Below are 20,401 nucleotides of genomic sequence, written 5' to 3'. Positions count from 1 at the left end.
TCCTCCTTCCCCATCACTCCCATCATTGTCTTTTCCACTACCACCATCATTGCCTTCTCCCTCACCCCATCATTGCCCTTTCCACCACTTCCATCATTTCCTCTTCCCCCACCATCCCCATCCTTGTCCTATCCATCACCCCATCATGGCCTTCTCCCCATCACCTCCATCGTGGCCTTCTCCCCATCACCTCCATCATGGCTTTCTCCCCATCACCTCCATTATGGCCTTCTCCCCATCACCTCCATCAAGGCCTTTTCCCCATCAAGGCCTTCTTCCCATCACCTCCATCATGGCCTTCTCCCCATCACCTCCATCATGGCCTTCTCCCCATCACCTCCATCATAGCCTTCTCCCCATCACCTCCATCATGGCCTTCTTCCCATCACCTCCATCAAGGCCTTCTCCCCATCACCTCCATCATGGCCTTCTCCACATCAAATCTATCATGGCCTTCTCCCCATCACCTCCATCATGGCCTTCTCCCCATCACCTCCATCATGGCCTTCTTCCCATCACCTCCATCAAGGCCTTCTCCCCATCACCTCCATCATGGCCTTCTCCCCATCACCTCCATCATGGCCTTCTCCCCATCACCTCCATCAAGGCCTTCTCCCCATCACCTCCATCATGGCCTTTTCCCCATTACCTCCATAAAGACCTTTTCCCCATCAAGGCCTTCTCCCCATCACCTCCATCATGGCCTTCTCCCCATCACCTCCATCATGGCCTTTTCCCCATCAAGGCCTTCTTCCCATCACCTCCATCATGGCCTTCTCCCCATCACCTCCATCATGGCCTTCTCCCCATCACCTCCATCATGGCCTTCTTCCCATCACCTCCATCAAGGCTTTCTCCCCATCACATCCATCATGGCCTTCTCCCCATCACTTCCATCATGGCCTTCTTCCCATCACCTCCATCAAGGCTTTCTCCCCATCACATCCATCATGGCCTTCTCCCCATCACTTCCATCATGGCCTTCTTCCCATCACCTCCATCAAGGCCTTCTCCCCATCACCTCCATCAAGGCCTTCTCCCCATCACCTCCATCATGGCCTTCTCCACATCAAATCTATCATGGCCTTTTCCCCATCACCTCCATCAAGGCCTTCTCCCCATTACATCCATCATGACCTTTTCCCCATCACCTCCAGCATGGCCTTCTACCCATCACCTCCATCAATGCCTTCTTTCCATCACCTCCATCATGGCCTTCTCCCCATCACCTCCATCATGGCCTTTTCCCCATCACCTCCATCAAGGCCTTCTCCCCATCACCTCCATCATGGCCTTCTCCCCATCACCTCCATCATGGCCTTTTCCCCATCACCTCCATCAAAGCCTTCTCCCCATCACCTTCATCATGGCCTTCTCCCCATCACCTCCATCAAGGCCTTCTCCCCATCACCTCCATAAAGACCTTTTCCCATCAAGGCCTTCTCCCCATCACCTCCATCATGGCCTTCTCCCCATCACCTCCATCATGGCCTTTTCCCCATCAAGGCCTTCTTCCCATCACCTCCATCATGGCCTTCTCCCCATCACCTCCATCATGGCCTTCTCCCCATCACCTCCATCATGGCCTTCTTCCCATCACCTCCATCAAGGCTTTCTCCCCATCACATCCATCATGGCCTTCTCCCCATCACCTCCATCATGGCCTTCTTCCCATCACCTCCATCAAGGCCTTCTCCCCATCACCTCCATCAAGGCCTTCTCCCCATCACATCCTTCATGGCCTTCTCCCCATCACCTCCATCAAGGCCTTCTCCCATCACCTCCATCATGGCCTTCTCCCAATCACCCCATCATGACCTTCTCCTCATCACCTCCATCATGGCCTTCTCCTCATCACCTCCATCATGGCCTTCTCCCCATCACCCCATCATGGCCTCTCCCCATCACCTCCATCATGGCCTTCTCCCCATCACCTCCATCATGGCCTTCTTCCCATCACCTCCATCAAGGCTTTCTCCCCATCACATCCATCATGGCCTTCTCCCCATCACCTCCATCATGGCCTTCTTCCCATCACCTCCATCAAGGCTTTCTCCCCATCACATCCATCATGGCCTTCTCCCCATCACCTCCATCATGGCCTTCTTCCCATCACCTCCATCAAGGCCTTCTCCCCATCACCTCCATCAAGGCCTTCTCCCCATCACATCCTTCATGGCCTTCTCCCCATCACCTCCATCAAGGCCTTCTCCCATCACCTCCATCATGGCCTTCTCCCAATCACCCCATCATGACCTTCTCCTCATCACCTCCATCATGGCCTTCTCCTCATCACCTCCATCATGGCCTTCTCCCCATCACCCCATCATGGCCTCTCCCCATCACCTCCATCATGGCCTTCTCCCCATCACCTCCATCATGGCCTTCTTCCCATCACCTCCATCAAGGCTTTCTCCCCATCACATCCATCATGGCCTTCTCCCCATCACCTCCATCATGGCCTTCTTCCCATCACCTCCATCAAGGCCTTCTCCCCATCACCTCCATCAAGGCCTTCTCCCCATCACATCCTTCATGGCCTTCTCCCCATCACCTCCATCAAGGCCTTCTCCCATCACCTCCATCATGGCCTTCTCCCAATCACCCCATCATGACCTTCTCCTCATCATCTCCATCATGGCCTTCTCCTCATCACCTCCATCATGGCCTTCTCCCCATCACCCCATCATGGCCTCTCCCCATCACCTCCATCATGGCCTTCTCCCAATCACCCCATCATGACCTTCTCCACCCACACACACACATCGATCCACATGCACACACATACACACGACACATACATACATGCACACAAATCCACTCCACACATATACTACATACTACATCAATGCCTTCTCCCATCACTCCCCATCACACTACATACATACACACACATACACAGTCACACGCACACACACACACAGCAGCAGTGACAGGCAGCACAGTACCTCACATGATGTCCGCTCCGCAACATCACCGCCTCCGCCCTCTGGCTGCTTCCTGTGTCTCTCTGGCACAGCAGCCGCGCTGCTGAATGATGACGTCATTCAGCGGCGCGCTCCTCTCTGTGTCAGAGAGACACATGAAGCGCTGGCGCCAGGCAGGAAGGATGCTTGCAGCTCTGCTCCTGATGTTTTCTCTTGCAGGCAGCGGAGCTGTTGGGATCTCCCTGTCCGGCGTTACACATGAGGGCAATCTGGCCAGGGGCCCCCCGGAGCCTCGGGCCCGGAGAAACCACCCAGATTGCCCTCATCATTAGCTGCCCTGCAGGGGCCCCCTGGAGCCTCTGGGCCCCCGTGCAATGCACCGGTTGAACCGGCGGTATGTCCTCCCATGCTATACATACAAGCTATTAGCTTAAGATGTAAAATCCTTATGACAGGTTGGCTGTATTTTTAGTGTGTTACCTATGTGCACAACATAACACATGGAGCACACTGTCCAATAAAATTCTATGGACCCTATTCATTAAAATTAACATTTTGCATGACAAAATTTGATGCGCCTAGTTCATTAATAGAGATGAGCGAACTTGTTCGGAAACCGTTCGCCAAACATTCGGCACGAATGTAGCTCATTCGGATTTGCGTTTGGATTCCCGAGTATTTTACCTCAAAGTCGGCAAAATTTGTGCACAGTTCGGAAAATGATCACATTTCCACTAATTCTTTGTTAGGACTTTGGCTAGGATAGTGGTTCTATATAATGAGCAGGGGGGACTTGTTTTATGAGGGGAGGTGGTGTGTATAGGTCAGAGGAGTGATGGACTGTAATTTTTATTTTAATTAACTTAATGTGTGTACATTCTTGCAGCCAATCGGCACCAAAACCATCCACAACTTCCAGACACAAGGGCTTTTGTCATTGGCTGCCAAAGTCACATGTTCTTCTCCATATAAAAAGCAGACATGTTTTGGTGGCGTCAAATTATTAGTGTAACAGCGCAGAGAGGCGGCTCTTGCTGTGGCTGCAAGTTGTCATATAGTTAGATAGGATGAAGGATCCAGTCCTGTGTGAAATTGACCATCCTGCATCTAACAAATTTGTGCTAATAGTGTTGTGCAGGCAGGAGTCCACATTTCCTAATCCAAATCATTTGGGCTAATACAGTGTTGCAGTCAAGACTGACCAGATTCTTGACCTTGACTGCAACATTTGCTAATCAAAATCGTTTGGGCTAATATTGGGGTGCAGGCACCAGGACCCATTTCCTAATCAAAATATTGTTATGCAGGCACACTATCTCAGAAAATAAATACTGATTGTTCATTTAGTGACAGGGGAATGACAGGTCTGGGCCTAGGGTTGGGAAACACCTGGTTTAAAGAGGGGAAGGGTACATACAACAATAGTGTGGAAAAAGCGATGTCTTGGTGGGAGGGAGAATAGGCTTGGTATTCGATGTATACGTAGGTTAGGTGGTAATGTTACTGAAAACTCTACTGAACAAACACCAGCTTGTCCTATCCAAAAACAGCTGACAACATCTGTTACTGGATGGGTTACTTAATTCCCATTCTTTGGCAGCTGCACAGTGGTACACCTTGAAAATGAGGGTCAGAAAGAGTATGTGCTCCAGTGGATGTCAAGTGCTAAGTAAAGTAAATAGTGGATCACCGCGCAAATGCTGAGATAGATTGAATATTGTATACTCACACAATGAACGAGTTGGTATGGAGTGTACTCAGAGATAAATGCAAATTTTCATCCGTTTAGAGAGCAAAGCTGATGAAATACTGATGAAAAAATTATTAAATAGATTATTAAATAGAGAAAATAACTGAAAAATAGCGATGCACTGATGAGGGAATCCGAGTACTCACTAATTAATGCAGAGGTCCATGAAAAAGGTCTCCCTGAATAAAGTGCTGAGTGCTAATTGTAACAGAGCAGCTAGAACCAGGGAGTTGGCTGGCAATGAACTTTTTCAATAAAGAAGCTGTGTGCTTCAGCGAATAATAGGAAAAAAAAAAAAAAGATACTAGTTGGTGAGTATATTACCTCTTGTTAGTGATATAGATGCTGACTCACAGATATGACACTTAGGCCGGGGTCACACTGGCGAGGAATACGGCCGAGTGAGAGGCGCTAAAAGCACGCATTAGACACGGACAAATGATTCTCTATGGGGTCAATGTAGTACAAAAACTAGGCACTCAAAAGAAAAATTGATTTGACAGTTCCTTTATTGTAAAAGGCATCCAGTTAAATATACTTCTTTTACTTCTTTAAACGTTTTCGGTCATACAATTGACCTTCATCAGAAACAGAATTTTTTCACAGTTGGTTTTAACTGAGAGGAACTGGGTATATTCATTAATAATGTGGAGAAACAGACGTCTGGGGAGCAGCAGCTACTGAGGATGAAAGGACACCATTCATGTAGGAAATCACCAGACCCACGGGTTTGACACCTTGGGTTATACAGGGACCGGTAGATCCAATAATTGGTGTGGGTGGCCAGAAATTTGTACTGTAATATATTCAGGAAACTATCCTGTATTGTTTGTGACAGGCATGAAAGTCCACAACTGGGTGCTGTGATTATCCAAATGGTCTGTCCTGCCCAGGGAGGCAAGTGTGTCACAGGGAGAGTGAACGCGCTGTTCAGGAGAAGCACTGAGGGTGCAGAGGAATAGCGCTTGGTCTGTGGCTGGACGCATGTGCTGCTGGTATGAGAGACGCTGTCAAATCAATTTTTCTTTTGAGTGCCAAGTTTTTGTACTACATTGTTAGTTGGCTGGATACCCGACTTGTGCACCTCCCTCCATCCACACTGAGTGCCATGTTTTTTCTATTTTTTCTATTCTCTATGGGGTCACTCGCACCAGGCATATATTTCTCATCCGTATTCTACGCTCTGTGCCAATCGCAGCATGCTGCGATTGTCAGCATACTACGCCCGTAGTACGACAATCCAAGTCTATGGGTGCGCAAAAAATACGGATTACACACGGACCAGACGTGTGACCTGCGAGCAATACGCAGGTCTTTTGGCTGGTGACAGGAAATGGGCCAATCCATCATCAGGAAGCCTAGACATGCAAATGAGCTCAAAAAGCGCTCCAGACATCCCGGAAGTACGCCTCCACGGAGTACAGCAGCAGCATGGCGTCCACTTACATAAATGTGGAGATGCTCATTGTCCTGGTGCAGGAGCGTCCCGAAATCTGGGACCAACGTGATGCCAATTATGCAAACCGGGCAAGAAAGGAGGCGTCATGGAGGTGCATCTGTCGCCAGATGTACCATGACTTTGGTGACCAACCACGTGAGGAGCAGCATAAAATTCGTAAGTACAAGGCAAAACATGAGTAACCTTAGCGCACAACAAAAAAGGAATATAGAATCAGCACCCCCCTTCCTGTGCATGTACTTTTTGCCTCATGAGGCCGTTAGAGTTGGATGTGACATGTGGATTCACACAGCCATAATTTGGGTTTAGGCCACAAGCTCCTCATCCTCCTAGACAAACCAATTATTAAGTGTAGCTAAAGATACCCTGTGTATCTGCCCAATTAGATATGCCACCATGGGTAGAAAGCACACCCCAGAAGGCCCCATGCCTAGACTACTGGTAGCAAATGTTACCTATCAAATATGTGAATTTGACAATATTTCCTGTCACATTGCAGTGGAAGATGTGATGAAACGCTGGCGAAGCATCCGGGACCAATACCGCTGGGAACGCCAGCAGCGGTCCAGGAGTGGGGATGCGGGATACGTCAAAAGGAAATATATTTATTACGACCGGCTCTCCTTCCTCGCCCCAATCCTGGATCTGAGACCGTAAGTAGATACCTCACACCACATTACACAAATACTTTACAGGGCCAAAAATATTGATGTATTTTTGCCTCTGTTCTATTTCATAACAGAACTCAATCCAACCTTACGGATCGAGGAACGGCCTCAGAGACAGAGCCCATAATTGATCCTGTAGGGGATGAGGTGGCTGGCCCATCTTCTCCCCCTACAAGAAGGTTGGCAGAAGATGAAGCATCACAGGAGAACCCATTGGCTGCCCAACACACAACACCACCAGGACGGTCTGCTGCTGCCCCATCACCCATCCTGGAAGAGCCGGGCAACTTGAGCAGCAGCCCAACTGTCCATATCAGGGGATCCCCACAGGCTGCTGTTGCATCCCGGCGAACACAAAGAAGGCGCCAGGTCACTGTTCAAGAGAGCAGGACCAATGTGGACACAGGGGTGCTAAATTATTTATCTAGAGTAACTACAGATGATGGGGAGGAGACCTACTCACATAGCCTCACCCTTTATCTCTGTGCCCTTACCCGTGAGGTCAGGCTCCGTATTAGGGGATGTTTTCAGATCCTGCTTGATGCAAGCACCCCCCAATACCCCATAAGAGCTTTTCGAATATCTGGAGAGGTGGCAGCTTTCCCCAAGAAATCTAATGCGCATGAGACCATCCACACAGATGCTTGCTCAAGCAGGGTCCGAACATCCTCTAATACGTGGGCCTACACCTCACCCCCTTCCTCCCCCTACCCAACCTTCCCAACACCAGCAACAGATTTCTGGCTCTAGCCAACCCCACCAATAAGGCCACTTAGTCCCACCCAGTGTTGGAGGTTGGTCCCAACCTGGTTGGGGCCGACATGGCTATATTGGTGGGTATGAGCCACGGGCCTACCCGCCCCAACAAGATGCCCCTCAGCAGTATTACTATGGCCACTACCCCCAACAATCACAGGAGGAAGGTCACTACCAACAGCATGGGCAACAGTATGCACCCACACAGGGCGATGTTGCTCAAAGTAGTCAGCAGCAAGCACAGGCTGCTCCTCTGCCTTCTCCTTCCCCAACATTCCACAATTTATAAGTGACTTAGTAAACCCATACTGTATATGACTGTTGTTATTGGTTTTGATGGGAGGAGATGTCCAGTGTGTTTGAACTGGTGTTTAAAATCCCAAGGCAAAGTCCAAAAGAGGTTTTAGCCAGCAGCAACATGAGCTAAAACAGATACTAATAACATTTCTTATGACTGTTTTCAATTCATATGATTAAGACACCATGACAGGCAAAGCTACCTTATGTGTTTCTGATACATATTACATGTCTGTCAAAAATACAATATTTAACGGGGCTATACTGGCAAAGTCAAAGGATCAAAATAGAGTACTCTGTTATGAATGAGTCACCGTAGGAGGCAAAAACAGAAATACTAGCTAAGTCCAGAAAACCAGAGAAGTTGGCAGCTATTGGATTGCAGACCCCTGAACCTAACAACAACAACTAGCAGTAGCCGTGGGGGGTTCCTACAGTGCCATAGACCCCTCGATCACAGCCGGAGAACTACATAGCCTAAAGACAGAAAGGGAAATCTAAACTGCCCCAGAGCAGACCCCAAAGCAATAGGCAGCCCCCAACATATAATGACGGTGAAGCAAGATGAAAAAACACTCACACAGAAAGAAAGATAGGCTTAGCAAATGATGGGGCCCAAGCTAACTAAATAGGACAGAATAGAAAAGCTGCTGTCTGCAATCCGCCAAAACCCTCTCAAAAACAAGAGCCAACAGACTGTTAGGGAAAAAAGCCCTGAAGACGCTAGGCTTCAAAAAGACTATCAGTACTCAGGTATTATCTGAAGACAGAGCAAAAAGGAATTCAGCTCACCCAGCAGGGAAAGGCAGAAATCCAGAAAAACAAGGCAAAACCAAACCAAAACACAAATGCAAAAAGTAGAGCAGAAAACTTAGCTTTTGAGGAGCAGGAATCAGACTGGTCTCCAAGAATCCCTCAGAGTAATCACCCGCAAGGCAGAAGGGCGTTGGCTGCCTTATATCCAGTCAGCAATCCCAGTCACCCAGTCATCATCATTCTGCTCAGGTGCTTTGTAATCAGCCTCACTACCTTCCTTCACCAGAAGAGGGAGTTCATCAGACCTCAATGGTGAAGGGGAAAATGAACTCACAACAGTACCTCCCCCTTGAGGAGGGGTCACCGAACCCTCATCCACGCCACCAGGGCGATCAGGGTGAGCCCGATGAAAGGCACGCACCAATCTTTTGGCATGAATATCAGAGGCAGAGACCCAGGAATTATCCTCCTGACCATAACCCTTCCACTTAACCAAATACTGGAGTCTCCGTCTAGCCAGACGGGAATCCAGTATCTTCTCTACCTCATATTCCATGTTACCTTCAACTAATACAGGGTCTGGAGGTGCCACCCCAGGAACAACTGATTCAACAAACCTCTTCAACAAGGACTTATGAAACACATTATGAATTTTAAATGTGACAGGAAGAGCCAAACGAAAAGAGACTGGATTAATAATCTCCAAAATCTTGTAAGGTCCAATAAATCTAGGCTTAAACTTAGGAGAAGCCACCTTCATAGCGATATTTTTTGATGATAACCAAACCATATCACCAACCTTAAACTGGGGACCAATGGTCCTATGTCGGTTGGAAAACCGCTGGGCCTTTTCCTGGGAGAGAGATAACTTATCCACCACTTGGTCCCAGATCTGGTGCATTCTCTCCACCACAGTGTCAACACCTGGGCAGGCAGAAGGCTCCACCTGCCCTGAAGAAAATCGAGGATGAAACCCAAAGTTACAAAAAAAAGGTGACATCAAAGTGGCAGAACTAGCTCTATTATTTAAAGCAAATTCGGCCAAGGGCAAAAATGAAACCCAATCATCCTGATCAGCGGAAATAAAACATCTCAAATACGACTCCAAGGTCTGGTTTGTTCTCTCCGTCTGCCCATTGGTCTGAGGGTGAAAAGCAGAGGAGAAGGACAACTGAATTCCCAGCTTGGAACAGAAAGTACTCCAAAATCTAGACACAAATTGAACTCCTCTGTCAGATACAATGTTCTCAGGAATCCCGTGCAAGCGAACCACCTGTTGCAAAAACAGGGGCACCAACTCAGAGGAAGATGGCAACTTAGGGAGTGGTACAAGATGAACCATCTTAGAGAGCATATCACAAATCACCCAAATAACAGTCATTCTCTGAGAGACAGGCATATCAGAGATGAAATCCATTGAAATATGGGTCCATAGCCTCCTGGGGACCGGCAAAGGCATCAACAACCCACTAGAGCGAGAACAAGGTTTAGATCGGGAGCAAGTCCCACAGGACTGCACAAAATTCCTGACATCACGAGACAAGGCGGGCCACCAAAAAGACAGACTCACCAGATCTCTAGTACCAAAAATACCTGGATGACCAGCCAATGCAGAGCAATGAACTTCAGACATCACTCTCTTCTTCCACTGGTCAGGAACATACAACTTTCCACTGGGACAATGCTCAGGTTTGTCCTCCTGGAACTCTTGCAGAGCACGTCTCAAATCGGGCGAGATGGCAGAAAGAACTACCCCTTCGCCTAAGATGGTAGCAGGCTTGGTCACCACAGGAGAATCAGCAAAGAAGCTCCTAGAGAGGGCGTCTGCCTTGACATTCTTAGTGCCAGGAAGAAAAGAGACCACAAAATCAAAATGTGTAAAAAACAAGGTCCACCTAGCCTGTCTAGGGTTCAAGTGTTTGGCCAACTCCAGGTAAATCAAATTCTTGTGGTCAGTGAGGACCACGACTAGGTGTTTAGCTCCCTCCAACCAATGTCTCCACTCCTCAAATGCCTATTTCATGAATAACAGTTCCCGATTCCCCACATCATAGTTACGTTCAGATGGAGAGAACTTTTGGGAAAAGAAAGCACAGGGATTCATTTTAGATGTTACAGGATCCTTTTGGGACAAAACAGCTCCTGCACCAATCTCAGAAGCGTCCACCTGTACCTGGAACGGGAGTGAGACATCAGGTTGCCGCAAAACCGGGGCAGAAGTGAATCTTCGCTTCAGCTCCTGAAAGGAAGAAACAGCCTCCGGAGACCAATTCAACACATCAGCACCCTTTTTAGTCAGATCAGTCAATGGCTTGGCAATACTAGAAAATTTTGCTATAAATTTCCGATAAAAATTAGCAAAACCCAAAAACTTCTGGAGGGCCTTCAAAGAAGTGGGCTGAACCCAATCATAAATGACCTGTACCTTGGCCGTGTCCATTTCAATAGTTGACGGAGACAAAATAAATCCCAAAAATGAAATCCTCTGTACCCCAAAAAGGCATTTCGATCCTTTGACATACAGGGAATTCTCCCTCAAGATCCGGAACACAGTCCGAACATGTTCCACATGAGAATCCCAATCCTTGGAGAAGATCAAAATATCATCCGGATAGATAATCAAAAATATATCCACAAAGTCTCGGAAAATGTCGTTCATGAAGCACTGGAAGACAGAAGGGGCATTAGTGAGCCCAAAAGGCATCACCAGGTACTCAAAATGTCCCTCCGGAGTATTAAACGCCATCTTCCATTCATCCCCATGCTTAATGCGGATAAGATTGTACGCCCCCTGAGGTCAAGCTTGGTAAACCAGCAAGCACCTTTAACTCTGGAGAATAGATCCGAAATCAGGGGTAACGGATACTGATATTGAATAGTAATTTTGTTGAGGGCACGATAATCAATACAAGGCCTTAATGAACCATCCTTTTTGGCCACGAAAATAAAACCGGCACCTAAGGGTGAAGAGGATGGTCTAATATGACCCTTCTCCAACGCCTCCTTAATATAGGATCGCATAGCCTCGTGCTCGGGTACACATAAATTGAAGAGCCGACCCTTAGGAAATTTACACCCCGGGCTCAGTTCAATTGCACTGTCATAACTCCTATGAGGAGGCAAAGACGCAGACTCATTCTCACTAAATACATCATAAAAGTCCGCCAAATAGTCAGGAACATCATGCGACTGAGGAGAGGTGGAAAAAACCGGAGCCTCACTAAGGGCACACCGACAACCCCAACTCACCACAGACACAGATTTCCAATCCAAAACTGGATTATGAATTTGCAACCAGGGAAACCCCAGAACAATGGTATCATGCAAATTATGCAACACCAAAAATCTGCAATTTTCTTGATGGTCTGGGGCGACCCGCATTACCACCTGGGTCCAAAACTGAGGTTTATTTTTCGCCAAAGCAGTAGCATCAATCCCCCTCAAAGGGATAGGCGTCCGCAAAGGTGTCATCGGAAATCCACAACGTTTAGCAAAATCCAAGTCCATTAGATTCAGGGCTGCTCCCGAATCCACAAAAGCCTTGGCGGAAAATGTGGACAGGGAGCAGATCAGAGTAATTGCCAGAAGAAACTTAGCTTGAACACCACCCACAGAAAACGTGTGTGCAAAACGTTTCTCTCGTTTAGGACAGACAGAAATAATATGCGAGGCAACTCCACAAAAAAAACACAGCTTATTACGCCTTCTGAACTCCTGACGTTGCTCCCTGGACAAAACTCTATCACATTGCATAGGTTCAGACACTTGTTCAACAGGTGGCAACACCTCTCGTGCAGTCCTGCGTTCACGTAAACGACAATCAACCTGAATGGCTAACGACATAGAATCATCAAGACCAGAGGGAACGGGAAATCCCACCATAGTATCTTTTACGGCTTCTGACAAACCCTTCCGAAAGAGAGCTGCCAAGGCATTATCATTCCAGGTAGTAAGGACCGCCCACTTTCGGAATTTTTGACAGTACAATTCTGAAGAATCTCGACCCTGGCTCAATGCCAACAGGGTCTTTTCAGCCTGATCAATAGCATTAGGTTCATCATACCACAACCCCAAGGCTTGAAAAAATGCGTTCACATTAGTCAGAATAGGATCATATGGTTTCAAAGAAAACGCCGAATCCTGGGGATCGCCACGCAGCAAAGAGATGACAATTTTAACCTGCTGCGCGGAGCTCCCTGACGAGTTAGGCTTCAAGGCAAAAAATAATTTACAATTATTTTTGAAATTCAAAAATTTAGACCGATCCCCAGAAAACACATCAGGAATAGGGATCTTTGGTTCAGCAGCATGTGAATGAGCAAGGTAGGCGGAAATTCCCCGCACTTCCGCAGCGAGCTGCTCCACACGATCAGACAATTGCTTTATCTCCATTGAGAGAAAAAAAAATTCCCCCTACAGCCTCAGAGATATACAGGAAAAAATATACACACATTTTTTTTTTTTTTTTTTTTTTACAATTCTTTCCTGCTATTGAGTACCCTAGGATCTGCGGTATGGCGGGTGATTCTGTTATGAATGAGTCACCATAGGAGGCAAAAACAGAAATACTAGCTAAGTCCAGAAAACCAGAGAAGTTGGCAGCTATCGGATTGCAGACCCCTGAACCTAACAACAACAACTAGCAGTAGCCGTGGGGGGTTCCTACGGTGCCCTAGACCCCTCGATCACAGCCGGAGAACTACATAGCCTAAAGACAGAAAGGGAAATCTAAACTGCCCCAGAGCAGACCCCAAAGCAATAGGCAGCCCCCAACATATAGTGATGGTGAAGTAAGATGAAAAAACACTCACACAGAAAGAAAGATAGGCTTAGCAAATGATGGGGCCCAAGCTAACTAAATAGGACAGAATAGAAAAGCTGCTGTCTGCAATCCGCCAAAACCCTCTCAAAAACAAGAGCCAACAAACTGATAGGGAAAAAAGCCCTGAAGACGCTAGGCTTCAAAAAGACTATATCAGTACTCAGGTATTATCTGAAGACAGAGCAAAAAGGAATTCAGCTCACCCAGCAGGGAAAGGCAGAAATCCAGAAAAACAAGGCAAAACAAAACCAAAACACAAATGCAAAAAGTAGAGCAGAAAACTTAGCTTTTGAGGAGCAGGAATCAGACTGGTCTCCAAGAATCCCTCAGAGTAATCACCCGCAAGGCAGAAGGGCGTCGGCTGCCTTATATCCAGTCAGCAATCCCAGTCACCCAGTCATCATCATTCTGCTCAGGTGCTTTGTAATCAGCCTCACTACCTTCCTTCACCAGAAGAGGGAGTTCATCAGACCTCAATGGTGAAGGGGAAAATGAACTCACAACAGTACTCACTTGAAAATGCATAGAAAAGGCGTGCTGACCATATTCTCTTAGTCCAATTTAGGCCAGCTAACTATATTCCAAAATCAAGGCAAACAGCCTCAAGACCATCACGCTCTCTCTATGTATTATCAAGTCAGTCTTCTATTTTGATCCTTTGACTTTCCCAGTATAGTGCGGTGAAATATTGTGTTTATTACAGACATGTAATATGTGTCAGAAATGCGTAAGGTAGCCTTGCCCGTCATTGCCCAAGTTTTTCATAGGGCAAGAATATGTTTGCCTTACAAACTTAAAAAAAAAACACAAAAAAGGCAAAAGTAAAAATTGGCCAACTACACTTTACGTCTCTGTCTTAATTGTCCAAACCCATATCAAAATACGCGTAACAAATCAAAGCAACAGTCAGAGATTCACAAGGGGTAGAAATATATATATTTTGACACACATCAAAGCAACATTGCCATCATAGATCCAGCATGCTCTTGCCAAGAAGGTTCCCCCTGAGGTGCCATAAAGTAATTAGTGAAATGATCACGCACATTGAGGCCAGAGATCGGTCTACGTTGATGGTTGATAGGTGGTCTCACACATTGTCCGGCCTACGCACAACACCAGCAGAGGAGGAACAATCATGTATCCTGGTGAAGTTATGAAGTACCACACAGGCTTTCACTACTTCATTAACATTTGGTTCACTCAGCTGAATGGCAGACTGGAGTAGCCGCCATTTGGCACAAAGAATGCCAAAGGAACACTCCACCAGTCGCCAAGCACGTGATAGGCGCAAGTTACATATCCTGCGCCTGTGTTGAAGGTTGCGCCGGGGATATGGCCTCATGACATTGCACGTTAACTGAAAGGCATCATCTGCCACAAGAACATAAGGGACAGATTCTTGAGTGGAGCCTGGTAGCTGTCGTGGTGGTGGTAGATCAAAATGGTTGGTGCGTAGCCGCCGAGCCATAATGGAAGTATTGAAGACTCTAGAGTCTCCCGTCCTTCCATAGGCCCCACTTTCAACAATTATAAACTTGTATTGAGGGTCGGCCAGAGCCAACAATACAACAGAAAAGTATTGTTTATAATTGAAGAATTGGGAGCCAGAGTTCGGCGGATTACGCCCCCGGATATGTTTGCCATCAAGGGCCCCAATACCATTTGGAAACTGGCATTCTTCCTCAAAGTCCCTTGATATCCTCAACCAGTCTTCCATCCTGACCTCAGGCATGACGACTTGATATAGTCTTGTCCATATTTCAATACATATTGACCTGACTATGCCAGAACACACACATCTTGCTTTGCACAATGAGTAAGTGATATTCAGTCCATATTCCACCCAACATTCGTGTCTGTAAGTTGAAACATATGTGGACTAAGATGAGGGCCTAAAACTTACTCCATGAAGGCAAAAATTCAAACTTTGCCCAACACATCATGAACATAGAGAATGTGGTTGTGTAGTACATACTGTATTGTGAGTACAAGTCGCTCCTCTGCAGATATTGCTTTGCGCATCCTTGTATCCTGAAAGGTTATCCAAGGGCGCAGTGTCTACAAGAGTGTAGCAAATGTTGCAAGGCTCATGCGACAGTATTGGTAGAATTTGACAGGATGCTCCCACAGAGAATAATAGAGGCAGTGAAAATGACCTCTTGTGATTCGTTGCCGCAAAAGTGGATGTACCCACATGCGTCTCCTCCTCCGCGGATCCACTATCACTGGGTATGGTTGGCCAAAGCACCATGACAAAAGCCAGTTGAAGAGAACCTGCTCAGTTGTGGTGAAAGTCAGACTGTCTGACATGCTGCACATACCACAGCAACACACCTAGTGAAGGCAAGGTGACAAATGGACAGAATGGAGGCTGCCACCTGTTCCTGAGCCAATAAATACAGTGCAGCCTAATGTTTTAAATAGTTAGTAGGCCTCAAAACCGTTAAATGTCCATTTTGCAAGGCTGCAAGAAAATCTCACCACACGGATTGCATACGGATGCCATACTGATTACATACGGATGCTGATATGCGCAAAATACGCGACCGCACCTGGCTTACGGATGACCTACGGAGCACTATTTAGGGGTCATTCATCCGTATTGCGCATGTAAACTACGGACTGTATTTTGCGCTGGTTAGTGTGACTCCAGCCTTACTCTGGTATTAGCAGAAGTAACAAACACGGGTTGATAAGCGATGGCAGCCCAAAAAATGGAGTCACTGGTGGTGCGCGCTAGATAGATGATTGTGACAGTTAGGCCGGGGTCACACTAACCGACGCAAAATACGGTCCGTAGTTTACAGGCGTAATACGGATAAATGACCCCTAAATAGTGCTCCGTATGTCATCCGTAAGCAAGGTGTGGTCGCGTATTTTGCGCATGTCAGCATCCGTATGTAATCCGTATGCATCCGCATGGCGAGATTTTCTCGCAGGCTTGCAAAATGGACATATAATGGAGCCCTATGACAGGGATTCTAACAGAAATCAAAGAATAGATATAGACACATAGAATGCATATATATATATATTATATATATATATATATATGTATTCTATGTGTCTATATCTATTCTTTCGTTTCTTTATTAAAACTGTCAGTGTGAGTTTACTGTATAGCGCACTGAATTGCCGGATTTGCTAAAAGACACCTGGTGCGTATTTCTCGCAAGTCACGTGTGGTCCGTGTGTAATCCGTATTTTTTGCGCACCCATAGACTTGCATTGACGTACTACAGGCGTAGTACGCTGACAATTGAAGCATGCTGCGATTGGCACGGACCGTAGAATACGGCCGAGAAATATACGGCTGTTGGGAGCTGCCCCATAGAGAATCATTGGTCCGTGTGTAATGCGTGCTTTTTAACCCCTCTCACTCGTCCGTATTCCTCTCTAGTGTGACCCCAGCCTTATAAGTGATCTAAACTGCAGCTTGATGCTAAATATGATGTCCTTACTTGTGAAGCCCGATGTTCAGATGGGTTGGGAGAGCTTTAGTTTCTGTTTAGCCTGATGAGAAATGTGATGCTGTGTGCTGGAGGAAGAAGGAGAAGAATAAAATACAGTTAAAGTGTTCTCTCTTGAATTCCTTATACCGTGTGGACATTACATATAGAGCCTTACAATCTTTGTTTCTATGATAAAGCTAGTTTTCTGGTTTCCTCTATCATTTGTGAAAAATATTTTTTTGCTTATGTCATTGAACCGATGTCTAGTTCATATAAAGAACGTAATGTACATTTGAAATCGTCACCAAATGTTAATAATGTTTTGCAGACACTTCTTCCTATATTATTGCTGGATCTGTAGGAGGATTTTTTGCAGTTCTTGCCATTTTCTTGCTTGCTATTTTTTGCATCAAAAATAAAGGTAAGACTATAAATTAATGGGGTTGTTCAGTCTTAGAAGCAGAGTTTACAGTTACTTTATGTAACTGCAGTCTGTCGGATCATGACAGTGTGCAAAACACACAGTCATGATTTCTCTGTATTCTTCGTGTAGGTAGGTACCAAGATGACCACTTTGTGCCCTTTGTACACTTGCGGTCATGTGCCAACTAGACAATTTTCTCCTATTGAGAGAAGTCAGCAAGTGACCACAAGTAAGCAAATTACATACATGAGTCAAGTGACTTCCCTCCCACATGAGTGTGTAAAGGGGAATCATGACTGTGCGCGCATTGCACATTATCATAAGTTGACAATCAGAGTGACTGCAGAATACCACTTTAAGATGTATGTTAGATGTATAAGTATGTAGGCTGGATGATATACCGTAAGGGAGATGGATGATTAATGAATGGATATATATTATGCTTTAGAAACAGCACAAATGTAAAAAATCTCAAAATTCAAGTACATATACGTGCAGCCATCCATTTTCATGAATGTTAATAAAGAAAGTCAGTCTGTAGAAAATGACTGTTCAAACCAAGTACAGCACATTGTCAGGAACATAACCATAATAAACATCATACCTGTAGTATCCAAATCTGTTCATGCATTTGTCAGAAATTGTCATTTATTCAGATATTCTACTGATATTCTTGGTGCAACCCGAACATGGCCAATCGGTTCAATGCACTTTCCCAGACACTTGTTTTCCAGCATTACATGAGTATGATTTTTGTTAGGACTATGTTCATTCATTACAAGTTGTTGTGATTGGTTTGTACAGTCATGTATTGCTGCTACTATATAATTAAGGACTCCATTTGTCAATCATGAACTATGCTGTTACTTACCTCTTTCCTGTTGACGGGAATACAGGGTTCCCATCGATCCTGGTGGCCTTTACAAAACTGCTACTAATCTGCACTGCACTGTGTATACGGCTCCATTGCTCTAAGTGTAATTTGGCCTCACCTTCTTTCAGAACAGCCAAAGAGCCATAAGTGGCCGACTGGCTACACTTATCCCAGGTCTGTGATAGAACATCAAATTATCACATTTTTTGTTTTTAAAAAACTGGTCATATCACATCACTCATCATGGGATATGTAGAGTCAAGAGTAAAGGTACGGAAGGACACCTCTCTAGTAATGTACAGAAAATATCGGTGAACACCATAGTTTTTTCGTCTGGAGCTAATTACACTACAGATTTCCTCTCCTATATATAATATTCACTGACAAAGATGACATCAGAGGCTCTAAGGCTCTATGTGACTGCTGATGTGACTCATCCCAGTGCACGTACTGCACGCTGAAAGGATTCTCGGGTGTCAGCGCCAGGAATGGTGTTCTCGTGGCCACAAGTATGCGATATGCATACTGGCCAGAACCTGACTGTTATGGCCTCGATGAATACACTTGCATTGAGTGCGCCGGAAAAAAATCTAGTCTGATTCTGGCCGGGAGTATACATATCGCATACTTGTGGACACTTGACTGGTATTCTAGGCGCTGACACCGGAGAAACCTCACAGAGCGCAATACGCTCTATGTGAGGATTCACAAGTCTGCAGCCACATAGAAAGACTGCAGATTTGCCATTTTTGACCAGACAACTCCTTTAACTTGCAACATTTGTTATGGACTCCTCACTTTTCATGGACCAACTGCTACCTCTGCATCACTTATACCTATGACTCCTTTCACATTGCGTTTTCTCCCACATTCGTTGGTCCAGTCATGACTTGAATCCAAACCCCAGGCAAAATGGGAGTCTACTATGTTTTAGTGTCCGCCTACTATAGTCATATATGCCCAAAAATCATGCTTAACAGAGCACTTGTTGACTCTGTCAGCTTCATGATAGTCCATTTGCCCGAATCCTGTCTTGCGGGGGGGTTCGAATGCAAGGCCCGATGGGACCAGTGAACATGGGCAAGACCGCGGTGTGCAAAGAGCCTATGCCACTTTAGGCAAAGCATAACATTTGTTCTCAGCTCTACCCTAAAAACGCACATTTATCTTTATTTTTTTTAACTTAAAATCCTAAAAATCCATGTAACATATGGGTAAATTGAAGAACTTGGGATGCTAATAACTTCTACTTTTTCTCGGTAGGCAAACAGACAAAGATGAACAGAAGGTGATGTATTATTTCATTTATATAACATGTAAACTAACAATAAAGACTAAGGTGCTAAATATTTCTTAGGTCTCCTTCACAATCCAGTATCTCTGGTACATGTGGTGACAGTTTTCACATGTCAGTGTGTTTCTATGGACTGTGTGACCTTGGGAAAAACACACTGACATGTCCGTTTTTTTATCAGCCAAATGGGCCGCAAAACGTCCTGCACAGTTGCACACTGACGACGCATGGATGACTTTTGTATGTCATCAGTGTGACATGTACCGGCACCTGAGGAAAAAGTGGCATTTGCACTGTTTCCAGGATCTGGGTTTTGAAGACTGCTTGGATCAATGTCACCTGGTCTCCCTGAGCTCAATACGACCAGGTGCCAATGATAGGCGTTGTATTCAGCACCCACTGTGTACATCATGTGTAAAATAAATAAATTAAAAAAAATGGTATGAGCTCCAGCGTAATTTTTAAAACCAGCAGAGGGAAAGCCCACGGCTGTGGGCTGATGTTAATAATCTGCGAAAGGGATCAAAATCCCCAAAAGTCTCCAGGCTGCTAATAACCACTCACAGCTGTTTGGGTAGCCTTTACTGGTTAGTTTACGGAGACTCCAGAAAAAAATGACATGCTGTAGCATGCACCTATAAATTGTAACCAGAAAAAGGCTAACCATAGAGCGAGAAAGAAAGTCAGCTGTAAGTCACTATCTGTAACTGTACTGTAATAATAATAATAATAATAATAATAAATTTTATTTTTATAGCGCCGACATATTCCGCAGCACTTTACATTTCAGAGGGGATTTGTACAGACAATAGACATTACAGCATAACAATAATCACATACAGTAGATTATAGCAAATACCAAGAGGAAAGAGGGCCCTGCTCGCAAGCTTACAGTCTATGAGGAAAGAGGTAGAAACGAAAG

General features: G+C 45.7%; 1 protein-coding gene across 2 annotated transcripts in view; it reads left to right on the top strand.

Annotated features, from left to right (window-relative positions):
• The window catches only part of LOC141098936 (uncharacterized), a 156,130-nt gene that overhangs the window by 114,194 nt on the left and 21,535 nt on the right, over positions 1–20,401 (top strand). For both annotated transcript variants that reach the window (XM_073586954.1, XM_073586953.1), the window contains 2 exons: positions 17,216–17,308; positions 19,449–19,473. In XM_073586954.1, coding sequence (XP_073443055.1) covers positions 17,216–17,308; positions 19,449–19,473 — 118 coding nt within the window. The remainder of the gene's footprint in view (positions 1–17,215; positions 17,309–19,448; positions 19,474–20,401) is intronic.

The sequence above is a fragment of the Dendrobates tinctorius genome, unplaced genomic scaffold, assembly GCF_039654945.1.
Source record: "Dendrobates tinctorius isolate UK_male_01 unplaced genomic scaffold, ASM3965494v1 ptg000097l, whole genome shotgun sequence".
NCBI lineage: Eukaryota > Metazoa > Chordata > Amphibia > Anura > Dendrobatidae > Dendrobates > Dendrobates tinctorius.
This window is presented reverse-complemented; position numbering and strand designations above follow the sequence as displayed.